Below are 12831 nucleotides of genomic sequence, written 5' to 3' on the forward strand. Positions count from 1 at the left end.
AGAGATTTTTTAATGCCTTTTCCAACCTTATAATAATGATTATGGGTACTACATTATAGAATTCATGAAGGACATAATTATTCATGGTCAAACTTTTTTCATTTGAGGTATGAAAATTTAATTTTATTGAATATTGAGTCACTATGAGCCGGGAGGATTCTAGTGGCCAATTCATTTATCTACCAATTGATTAGAAATTAAATAATGCACAGTGAGATGTGTGTTCATGTAATGACATCACGTTGACTCCTGTATGAACAAGGTGTTTGTAAAAAACAATTAGGCGTGGTGTCACAAAGTGTGTCAAAAACGCAAGGTATCAAAAGGATAGAAGAACTTGACTTCTATTCAAACATGGGGAACCTATGCTCTCTTACCACAGTTCACCCAAATGTGAGAATAAGAAGTGAAAAAAATTAATGTAGATATAAAAAAGCAAAGATACATTAATTAAAGAAAGAGGAGGCGAGCTATGCCGATCATACAAAAAAAAATAAAGACTAAAACTATATGATAAAAGAAAAAATAAAATAGAAAGTAGCAGATGCAAAGTCTAAGATTGGTAGGTTGTTGATGGTAATGATGATTGTTGAGAGAGGGCTTCTCCATTTATAGATGATCCTGACTTGATGCTCGAGCCTCATGATTGTCAGTTTTCTTGAATTTAGGAAGCACTTTCTCTATCATGGCCACTCGATATGAGTGGAGTGCGGATAGTCTTAACTTAATGGCTAAGACTTCATAAATATTTTCTTTAATTATTTTAATGTCAATTAAATTAAGTTAAGTTTAGGCATCTAAATTCACAATTTGGGTGCAAACACAAGGGTTTATTCCCGAAACAACAACCACTTTGCATACTGCAGGCATAGTGAAATTAGAAATCGCAAACACGAGCTCAAAACTTTAGATGATAGATTAAGCAAAGTGCGAAAACATACATTGCATTCATTTTACAAAGTTTTTAAATTTTAGTGAACACTAGTCTAAATATGTTTTTAAAATTAAAATTATTAAGAGAAATATTAATAGAAAGAATTAATTAGTAATCACTATAAGCATTCAAGTGATTAGATTTTTTCCCAACTATAAGCATTTTATATGTAATATAATGGGAGAATGACAAGTAAGGACTTTATAAGAATATTAATGCTAAGTTAAAAACTTCAGTACTGAAAGATGATAAAAGGAGTATTAAAATTTAGGAAAACCAGCGTTGAAAAGTCATAATCTGACATTACTATTCTTACAAGGTCCTTATTTGTCATTCTCCCTAATATAACATACTACCTTTGGTCTTATTTATGGGGTAACGAGAAATTTTTTTAATCTCATTTATAAGTTGCATCATTATATTTTTATCATAAATTTTTTTATCCTCTATTAAATGTTATAAAAAATATGTTATTAAAGTATATATATTTAATAAAAGTAAAGTCAAGAATTTATTAAATTTTTATATAAGTTTAATGAGATTTAAAGTTTTTCTTGATATCAATAAAATATATTAAAAATGACTTATAAATAAAATTATAAGAGTACTTCATATCCTCAACCTATGAAAACAATCTTATATATACGAGGGTGCTTGTGTACAAAATATTTTAAAAATGTTCTTGTAAACTAAAAAAGAAATCTCTTGTAAGTCTTTATTTTTAATATTGATTCTTAACAATAGGCATTGTCAAAAATTCAAATTAATTACTTAAATCTCACCTTGCGAGATAAATTATCCTATTAGTGGATTGTTAGAACTTAGAAGTACTTATTTGTAAAACTTCGCCAAATAACTTCACAACTCATAAACCTAAAAAATTATTTGAGAAATGGATCAGTCAACAAGATATTATACTAATTATTTTCCAGTATTTTCATTTAAAATACTATAATTTCTAAACACTACCCTTGTGTTTTGGATAAATTAAAGGGTAAAATAGTAAATTGACTCCCTTAAACTTTTAACTTAAGAATATCTAGGGTGTCAAAATTATTTCTAGTACAATATTCTCTTTTAACTTTTAAAAATAGTATAATCTGACTCTTATTATTGATAAAAGTTAATTTTGATTGTTATTTGATCAAAAAAGATATTAAAAATTATAGAAAAGTACCAAAAAATATAGTAAATGACTCAAAAAATACAAATAAGGACTCAAAAATTACAGAAAAAACCAAGAAAATTTTATTAGTCACTTTTTATAACTTTTAAGGTCAATTACTGTTATTTTTTGGCTAATTAATGGTCAAAACTAACTTTTATTAAAAATAGGGATTAGATTACACCATTTTTAAAAGTTAAAAAGAATGCAAAAATAAGTTTAAAGTCTCGTATCCTCATAAACGTTAAACCTATAATTTAAAGACTTATTTTCTCAGGCTAAGGGTCATTTTTATTTTTAAACTATATATAAAAGTTCACAAATATTTCCAAACTCAATAATGAGTCAATTTTATTCCTCAACTTTAAAGATTTTCCTTCTCACCATCTTGCCATTTTTCTCACCATTAGTAGGCCTCATATTATTTTTTTATTATAAAATTTTGAGTTGAGGAGTAAAAATGACCGTTCAAATAAAAGTTGAGGGACAGAAATAACCCGTAACTTGATAAAAAATATTAAAAAATAGTGAGATCCATTGATGATAACGAATGTTAAGTATTTTTAATGTCAGGGTGCTGATAGAGGGGAATCTTCAAAATTAAGGGACAAAATTAATTCATAATTGAGTTTAGGGGCATTTGTAACTTTTTATATATAATTGAGGGACAAAAATGATTCTTAACCTTTATTCTTTTATCCTAAACTAGATTTTATTAGTCGTATGATGCACATCATATTAATTCTCATTTTGTTTAAGGTGAATAAAAATAATATTTTAATGGGTTTATTTTTAAAAAATGGATAAATATCTATAAAATTTTATTTGAGAGATGTAAAAAAATAAAAAAAGTAATTAAAAAATTTCTAACCACAATTCTCTATTTTTCTAAAATTGAAGTCATTAAAATTTAAAATCTCACCTCCCAATTATTTTCTTTGATCAAAATAAATCATAAAAAATTAATAGAAGCTAAATTATGAGTAAATATTAATTTTTTAATTTTATAAAAATAATAGTTTATTGAAAGTGTGAAATAAAATTGTACACGTAGTTATAGATTAATAACTATAATAATAAAATTTAATTACATACTTTTATTTCCTTAGCATATTTGTGATTAAAAAATATAAATAAACAATAATTTGTTTTATCATAAAATTTATTATCCCATAGATAATCAAATATAGATAAAAATTTATTTTAACCTATGAATTGTTATATCCATGAAAATTAAAATTTTAAAACAGATAATAATAAAAAACATTCTAGAACATATATCTTATTTTATATATATTTTTTAAATTGTATGACATCATGTGCATATAAAAAAAGAAAAAAATATAACTTTATATCTCTGTATTTTTTTTATATTTTAGGTCCCTATTGCAGGGACTCAAAGTTATGTTTTCTTTAAAAAATATAAACATTTTTTATATGTGACCTTACATAAATTAAAATCTAACAAAAAATTCTATTTAAAAATTTATTGCTTGTAAATATAAATGATCACTTATTTTATTTAAATATTTCTTATCCTTGTGCATATAAAAAATGAAAATAACACAATTTTTTATATGGTTATTTAACTAACTCAAATTGGAGTATTATTGAGCACAATTTAAAATAGTTTTTCTGAAAATAATTTTTACATTCACACATTTTTTTATTATATAATTGTTCACCTTTTCATCAACTTATTTTTATTATATAACTTGTCATTTTGTATATATTAAAAACATGGGTGACATATTTTATAAACAAAATTTATTCCCCTTACATTTTGTTATTAAAATTTAAAATTTAAAAATTAAATTATAATATATATAAACAAAAATTATGTTAAAATACTATCACTCAATGTAGATTATAACTCATTCTACTTTATAATTTATTACCTAATGCATATTTAAAAAGGAATGATAAAATTTACTTCAATAATAATTTAGCCTCTTAAGTAGACTTGACTTTTTATAATTTGTGAACATTAATTAATAATTTTATTATAAGTTTTCAATTTACATTTTTATTACATGTTTTGATATTTATCATTTACAACTACTTTTATGATAAAAAAAATTAGATAGTCTTATATGAAAATATCTTACAACCATTCAGTTAAATTGAACAATTATTATCATACTGTATGTGACACTCATTAAGTGATAAGATTTATTTTAATTATTAAATCCAAATCTGATGTATCTCACAAAAGAACTATAGTTCTATCATAATTTATGAACAAATTTTACTATATATTTCATCGATTTTGAGATATAAAAATTTTTTCATATCGTTTGTTGTTATTTTTCTAAGCAAAAAAATAATTTTCAAAATGGATTTATGACATCTTTTCTTAATTACTGATAGTATCACTAAATTAGAAAAAAAAAGTAAAAGGTTAATCACAAGCAAGTCTTAATCTAAACTTTTTAGTTTCAGACATTATCACTAGGATTAACTAATTTTTTAAACCATGTAAATTGATTAAAATTTACTTATATATAAAAGCAAACGGGAATAAATTGATTGATTTAAATAATAAAATATTCCATTTTATAATTTATTATTTAAATTTGTATATTATATACAATTAATTATCTTATCCATATACAAAATACAAGTAACAAATAATAAATCTCCTACACTTACCCAAAAAAAAATTGATTTCATACATATTATTTTTTTATGAGTCTTATATTTGCAAGCATTTTTTACTATAGGTTTCACACTCATTTTTTTCAATTCTTATTATAAGTTTTGTGTAAACTCTTATTATACAAAAATAAAAGAAAAGAAAAAAGAAAAAACCATAATACTGTTCGTCCAATTATAGATGAACGATCTATGATATGCACTTTACAATATATATGACTAGATTTTCACACGGGCTATGGTGCTTTTAGAATGCTATATTCATTTTGTTCATGGTGATAAATTATATTGTATATATAAAATTAGTTGGATTCAGTGATTTAGTTTTTTTATATATAATATTTTATATATCATGTACGTCAATACTATATTAATTGTCAATATCAATGTCAAAAATGAATGTAAAGCAACTTTAATATTTTAAAATAAAATTTAATTTTTTAAATAGTTGGATCACTATAAAACTATTGTGATTTATCTCGAATTTGAATTTGCTACATGATTTAAATCTACTCATTCAACAACTATATTTATAGAACCAATGCTTCTTTTTTTAAACTCACATCAAATGTTTTTGTTGACAATTTAAATATTTTTTTATTTAAATGGTGATTGAAACATCTATTATTTAAAGTAATTGTCGGATAACCCATTTTAAATTTAATTTGTAGAGTTAAATTTTTATAATATGTGAAAATTAAATTTATAATTTTATTATAAATTCTCTATTTATATTTTTAATAAAATAGTAATCACAAATACATTTTAATTCAAATTTTTAAATTATATATATAATTATTATGATTAATTATTTTTTTAAACTGTAAAAATTGATCAAAATTTGCTCATATATAAAAGCAAACTGAAAAAGTTGATTGACTTAAATAATAAAATATTTTATTTTATAATTTATTTTAAAATTTATAGGTTATATTTAATTAATTATTTTATACGTTAATGAAATACAAGCAACAAATGATAAGTCTCTTACATTTACAAAAAAAAAAAAAAATCTCATACATATTATTTTTTTCACGAGTCTCATACCTAAAAGCATCTTTACTGTAGATCCCATACCTATTTTTCCAATTTTATTGTGGGTTTCACATGAACATCACTGTTCATTCAACCATAGATAAACAGTGCCATGATGCAATTTACTATACATAGATTAAATAAGCTTAAAGAGATCAGATTGGTAGCATTATAAAATTTATATATTCAATAAATTGATAAAAGGTCGTTGGTCTATGTTGATAATAATAAATATAATGTCACTTGGATGTTATATATGCATACACACATAGATATATTAATAAATGGATCCCGCCATATAATTTAACAATAGTGAATGCGATGGATGGCAAACATCCAATGAATATGAGGTGCCCCTCCATCCATCTTCGAACATCAATCGCCAAAAGGCAAAAGCAATGAGAAAAGCAATTCAAACGACAAATCACGTTCCCAAATAAGCGGCTGAAAACAAAAAATTAAAGGGTCAGAGATGCACATACAGGTGATTGCGTATGTTACATATTCTACGTTAAACTATTTTCTGGAACAACATCAATTAGACACGCTACGGGTCTACAACCAGACGATGAGATTTGACATAACAACAAATATTGTATTATTTTTACAAATTGTTTATTACGCTTCACAGAAAAAAGTTCGCGCGACACCTTATTATATGTTTCATTTATTTATTATTTATTACTATAGTTTAGGGTTTAGGGTTTAAATTCACCATATTTTTCATTCATTATTTGAATTGGATATCTTGACTTCGCATGATGAAATGGAATTATCCAGTGAGTCAAAATAAACAAACTAAAAGAAAGGTACCAAACTTGTCTGGTTTCCATGAACAGCGAAACACGCAAGAGGAGAGCAGAAATGCGAAATGTGACGAAGAAAAAGAACGCGACAAAACGATTCCTTTTGTTTTTTTTTTTTTAAATTTCGGGTAAACTCATAACGAAAGTCGATCACAAATAAAACCTCTATGCATGAAAACACCTAGCAGAAACTAATTAATTATCATCTGAAAGCAGGAGGAAGGTAATTATTGACTGGTGCAGGATCAGTCGCCGTCCTCATACGACTTCCAGAACCAGTGCTGGCTCCACACCCTTTCAGTCATCTCTTCGATGGGTATGTTCTTAGTCTCCGGGATGAAGAATATGGTGAACAGCGTCATGACCACGATCCAGGCCGAGAAGAACAAGAAGATGGCGAACTTCATGGTGCAGAGCATGGATAAGAAGGACTGCGCTATTATGAAAGTGAAGAGCATGTTAGCGAACACCGTGACGCTCTGCCCGGCTGACCTGGTCTCCAGAGGGAATATCTCGCTGGGAATGAGCCACCCCAGCGGGCCCCACGACCAGGCGAAGGCTCCGACGAAGGCGCACAAGAGCACCACCACCAGTATGGCCAACCCACTTGATAACTTGTCGGAGTGATCCGAAACCTTCAGACCGAGCAGTATGGCCACGGCCACCTGAGATAGCAACATCTGGGCGCAGGCCTCCAGAAGTAACACTCTACGTCCGAGCTTGTCCACCAGGACACAGACACTAGGGTACACAGCACGTTCACCAACCCCGTGATGACAGCCGAGTACAGAGAAGCGTCGCTCTCGAATCCCAAGGTGCTGAACAGCACGGGTGCGTAGAACATGATGGCGTTGATCCCCGTGAACTGTTGGAACACCTGCAATAAGAGGGAAATGACCGGCATGGGGCGGTTCTTACGCTTCAAGAGTTTGCTCCAGGGGTTCTTTATCTGTTTAGCTTTATTGCTAGCCTCCACCAGCTCGTTGTACTCCGGATCCACGTTCTCCACCCCGCGAATTTTTTTCAGCACCGCCTTCCCTTTTTCCAGCTTTCCCCTCTCTATCAGACTGTTTGGTGTGTCATCCACCATCATCGCTCCCAGAGTTAGCATCAGTGCGGGTACTGCCGCCAAGCCCAACGATATCCTCCACCCGTATCCTCCTTTGATCCTGCATCATAACACCCGTAAATTCCCTCCCTTCATTATCAATGTGTACGTGTGTGTGATTGATTGGCTTATTATATCACTCTGCGTGTGAGTAACATGAATATAGACAGGGCATACTTGGCGGTGAACCAATTGATAAGATTTGCAATGAGAATGCCAATGGTGACGTTGAGCTGGAAAAGGATGTTGAGGGCTCCCCGAATTCTGGTGGGTGCGATCTCGGAGAGGAAGACAGGGACGGCTTGGTTGCCGAAGCCGACTCCAATCCCAAGAAGGATCCTGCCGACGATGAGCATTTCGATGTTGATGGCGGCAGCGTTGATGACTGCTCCCACGATGAAGATGACGCCGCCATAAACATGGTGAGCTTGCGGCCGACCTTACGGTTGATGCTGCCGGCGAACATGGTGGCCACCAAGGCCGCAAGGTAGAGAGAAGACGTGAAGAGCTGGAGGTATTGGTTGTCGTATTTGCAGTAGTTGCTGTTTTGGCCCGTCTTTTCTGCGATGGTTCTTTCGTATACGGCATGAAAAAACTTTTTCAGAAAACTCGGCATCGATGTCACACCACCCGATATGCCTACGTCGTAACCGAACATGAGCCCGCCGGTCGCCGCCATCACGCATGAAATGATCACCGATGAGGTGATCTTTGCCTCAAATTCACCCCCCGGCGCGCCTGAGAATCCCCGGCCACCATATTGCTTTACTTGCTGCTGAACTGTGTTCACTGAGAATGGAATTGATTATCAAATGCGTGCTCTGTCCAGACTTTCTTCTCTCGCTCTCGCTCTCTCCCCCCCCTTCTGCCAAGCTAAGGGAAGGTACTAAATAATGATGGTGCTTGTACGAGGTTGTTGTTTTCGGTTTTGCCCGTGTGGTTCAGCAGAGACTGGTTATAACAAATGCGAGAAAGCCCGGAGAGCGGGTTCTGGGAGATGGTAACCGCCGACGGCGACGGGGAGAGCGAAGTGAAGAAGTGGAAGTGAGAAGCTAAGTGAGGAGTGTATAAATATGATAAAATATGGTTTGGATTTATTTAATTAGTTGAGATATGCATGGAATCTTGTTTTGGGAATCAATGGCTGACGTTTTTCCTTTGACTCACTGCAGCAAATTAATTCCCTGTCATCCCGCATTTTTGGATCAACAACTCAATCCTTTGCAAGCACAAACCACTTCTTCTTCGACGACTCATGTTTTTATTTCATGAATTTGACTTATTCTCTTGCGAGCTTGGTCCATCTGGATATATATCATTTATTCTCACCGAGCAAATTACAAATAAGCTAAGCAACCATATATCAGAAACTCTCGCCTCTTTATCCAACTAAGGATTGCGAATCTGTGATATGTGCGCGCGTGCGCGCACAATGATTCAAATAAAACAAGGTGAAATCAAAATTGACACAGCAGAAAACTAGTGCTCCTATATAAAATTTAAACATCTCGTGTTTAATCAGAAGCTTGAATCTACTTTCACAAATTTAATATATGGAATAGTTGTAACTGCTAAAGAATAAATAAGGCATCAGTTCCCGTAATGGCTTCATGCAGCAAGTTGAAATTTTTTGTCCAGAAAACTATTCCGTGAACCTACAAGTGAGTCCCTGAAAATATCAAGAGTTATGTTAAAAAAGATAAAATGGTGTGTAATGATATTCTTCAGTGGTTTTGTTGTCAAAAGCTGAGAAAATGGTCGAGACGTACGTGTTTCATGACTTTATCTGTTATATATAATTCACAGTATTTTATAAAGTATAAATTAGATACCTGGTAATTCTTTAAATGATTAATGACAATGTGATATAATAAAAACATTCTTATCATAAAATTATCATTTTATTTCAAACATTAAACTAAAAAATATAACATGTCCTTATCTTTATATTTAAAATATTCTAAAAAATTTCTATAAAAAAAATAATAAGATATTTTTATAACAAAAAATAACATATTCTTTTTTTTGTACGTTCTAAAAACAAAGAAAACAACATTTTGTGAAAAGCTCGTGATTGGGCTTGTCGCAAAGGCCCATCAGCCACCTAGCCTATTCTTGGAGGAGGCCATACGCTGTGTGCTCAAGGATCCAATAGATTGTTTGGTTTCTGGTTTTTTTTTTTGAAAAAATTAAAATTCATCTGAATAAATATTTTAAATTTAATTATTCTTAAAAATTTTCTCATTTTTATTTTTAAAATAATAGAATAGAAACATCTTGAAACAAAATAATAGTTCCCATGAGCTACTGTTACTACTGCATTCATTCTATTCTCGGAATTTGCCTTTCAAAACTATCGCTAATATGAACTGAAACAATAGTTGATTCTAAGGGCCTGAATGTTTGGTGTCCATTTTTTTTTATTTAAAAATTGTTTTATAGTAAAGCTTTAAATTATTTTAAAAAAAACAAAAAATCTATTTAATTATATTAATCTAAAAACAATTTTAAAGTTAAGAAGTTACTTGATAGCAATAGTTCCCAAAGGTTAATAGTAATGGCTTATAATAATGATTTATATAACGAACGCAACTATATTTTTCAGTAACTAATATATAATGTATTTTAAAAATAAAAAATAAAATAAAAATAGCTTTAATATGTTTCTATCTTTTATTTTAAAAATAAAACAGATTTAAAAACAATTAAAATTAAGTTATTCATCCAAACAATTTTTTTTTTTTTTTTTTACCTTAAAAATGAAAAAAAAAACAGAAAAGTCCTAAAAAAATCATTCTCTGTGTTTTGTTTTGAATAAAAAGACCACGAGCACGATGCAACTAACAACAAAAACAAAATTACGTAATATCGGAAAGCACAAGGTTGATGCACCCTATCCGGGGATCACTGGGAATAGCTGCACCCAGAAAATGAGAGACCTTCTCGTGGATCAACGAGACACGGTAATAGCATAGCCCTTCCCTTACACCCTTTTCTTCAAGCTTGATGTTGCCTTCGTATTCCAAGAACTGATGATGAATTAAAGGGGTTGGTGATCCAAGAAGAAGAACGAATGGGCCCAAATGTGCATAGAGCCTATAATGCCAAATTTTGGTAAATGGAGAATGAAGTTGTAAACTTGTAACTAAGATTTGGTTATGTTTAATATCATTCGAGGCCAAGGCAATAGTTTTTAGGAAAAATTGCTCAAAAACACCTAACCAACACATCTATTGCCAAAAAGGCCATAGTAGATAAATGACTTAAATGCCCTTAATGGTTAAAAAAAAAAAGAACAAGGTCCTTCGCTGTCAATATGTTACACAAAGTCTTTCAGTGATGATTTATTGTGAACTAAAGTACAAGTTCCTTTAATGTTAATATGTCACATAAGGCCCTCCAGTAACAATGTGTCTGTACCTAATGTGTACCTATGAAAGTTTTTTGCATATAACAAAAAAGTTTTGCATATGACAAAAGAAACATTGTCAAGTAATAGAGAAATACTGAAATAGCGAGAGGGCGATAAGAGGAGTTGAGTCTCTACCCAAGGGCATCACTTTGTGGGCACTTTGAAGGTGATTTAAGATCAGTTCTCACCTAGATATGTCTTCCTCATCCCTCCCTCTCCCCTCTACATAATTTTAGCTGGGTTATAGAGTTGGAAGAGCAAGATATTTGGACCTAAGGCTAAGAGTCCAAACTCATTAGTTCTACGGGGACTAATAGGAGTTCTTTAACATTTCAAACCTAGTTTTGAGGATCTAAGAAGTTGTGAGTTTAGATCTAAAGTTTTTGACGAACCCTAACCACTTTTAGTAAGATTTTGCATTGTTGGATGACACATAAGTTGTTACTTAAGCTAATAGGAGTTAAATAAAGTTAATAAACTCATTGAATGTGAGTTTGGATTTGTTGTTAGGAATTGGTTGTTAAAGTATGAGTTTAGGAGTTGGAAATGGTAATTATGTAGTTGATTAGTGATTATGATCATTATTACTTGTAGATTAATATTGTGGCACATTGTTTAAGCTCATTGCATGCTCAAGAAGCAAATTTTCAAAGGTAACCTTTGAGTTCTCAAATGTTAGAGGTAACTTGGGTAATTTTATGTCGTATTATTGCATGTTAGATTAGTTATGGTATTATAAATATGAAGAATATGCTTTGCTTTCTATTCAAATAAAACTCATTTATTATTTTAAAAATGAATTACAAGTGTGGCCTTTTTGCATCAATTAAGACAAATGATTTTGGAAATGCTATTATATTCTTAAATAATGATTGGATATGAAAAATTGGGATAATACATACATGCTTGTGCTAGCTTGATTATGCTAAGGATTATTAGTATGTATGGTAATGATTTAATTGATGTTGCATGATCATATTTTGGGTAGGAGGTTACTTTAAGACAAGTTAGTATTTAATTTCCATGTGGAATATAACCAATATCATGTGTGGCCTTGGTGACATAGTTTTAAGGTTGGGTCTTCCTAAATCTTGCCTAGAAATATATGTGAACATAGGTTGCCTAGATCCTTGCCCTTAACCTCCCCATTGCTGGGTGAATGGTAAGACTTGTAACACCCTAATGATTTTAAGAATGGGAGAATTTATGGTTTGAGATAATAACTACAGCCCTTTGGCTAGGTAGCTCCTCATGATTGTAAGTTTGGGTTCATCTATTCATACAAACTCGATCCTATTAAATTGTCAGCCTATAAATTCATTTGGCTATATATGGATAAGATAAGGAGTGTTTGAGTGTTTGATTATGCATCGATGATATCATGTGACATGACATTGAGCTATATGCTTGAACAAACTTTAAATGCATATTTGTATGCCTTAATTAATTTGACTTGCATGTAGATGATTTAAAGTTATGTTGTTTTCTAAGTGAATGTACTTACTCTATTCTATATTTTACAAGCACTAATTCCAAAAAAAAGAATAAGGGAAAAGCATTGAGGTATAGGAATTTGTGATTCCTATAGTATGCTTCTTTCTTTTGATTTTATATATGTAATTGATGATGAAAAATTGCCAACTAGGATAATCTTTTTTGGTACTTACACCGATTAATGGTATATATGTGTCTTTTTGGTTGTATTTAGTGTCCTAG

At 30.5% G+C, this 12831-nt stretch overlaps 1 protein-coding gene and 1 pseudogene across 1 annotated transcript; both read right to left on the reverse strand.

The window, feature by feature from the left end:
• Nucleotides 1–6682: 6682 nt before the first annotated feature.
• On the reverse strand, nucleotides 6683–8193 carry LOC129310005 (sugar transport protein MST4-like; annotated as a pseudogene).
• Nucleotides 8062–8901, reverse strand: LOC129308351 (sugar transport protein 13-like; the record flags this gene model as incomplete). Its single annotated transcript, XM_054949428.1, has 2 exons — nucleotides 8871–8901; nucleotides 8062–8492 (listed from the first exon to the last, which is right to left on the reverse strand). Coding segments are annotated over exons 1-2 (462 nt in total), but the record flags the coding sequence as incomplete, so codon positions are not given.
• Between the last annotated feature and the right edge of the window lie 3930 nt (nucleotides 8902–12831).

This window comes from Prosopis cineraria, unplaced genomic scaffold (assembly GCF_029017545.1).
Source record: "Prosopis cineraria cultivar Desert tree isolate PC_DT_omini unplaced genomic scaffold, ASM2901754v1 PC4, whole genome shotgun sequence".
Taxonomy (NCBI): Eukaryota; Viridiplantae; Streptophyta; class Magnoliopsida; order Fabales; family Fabaceae; genus Prosopis; species Prosopis cineraria.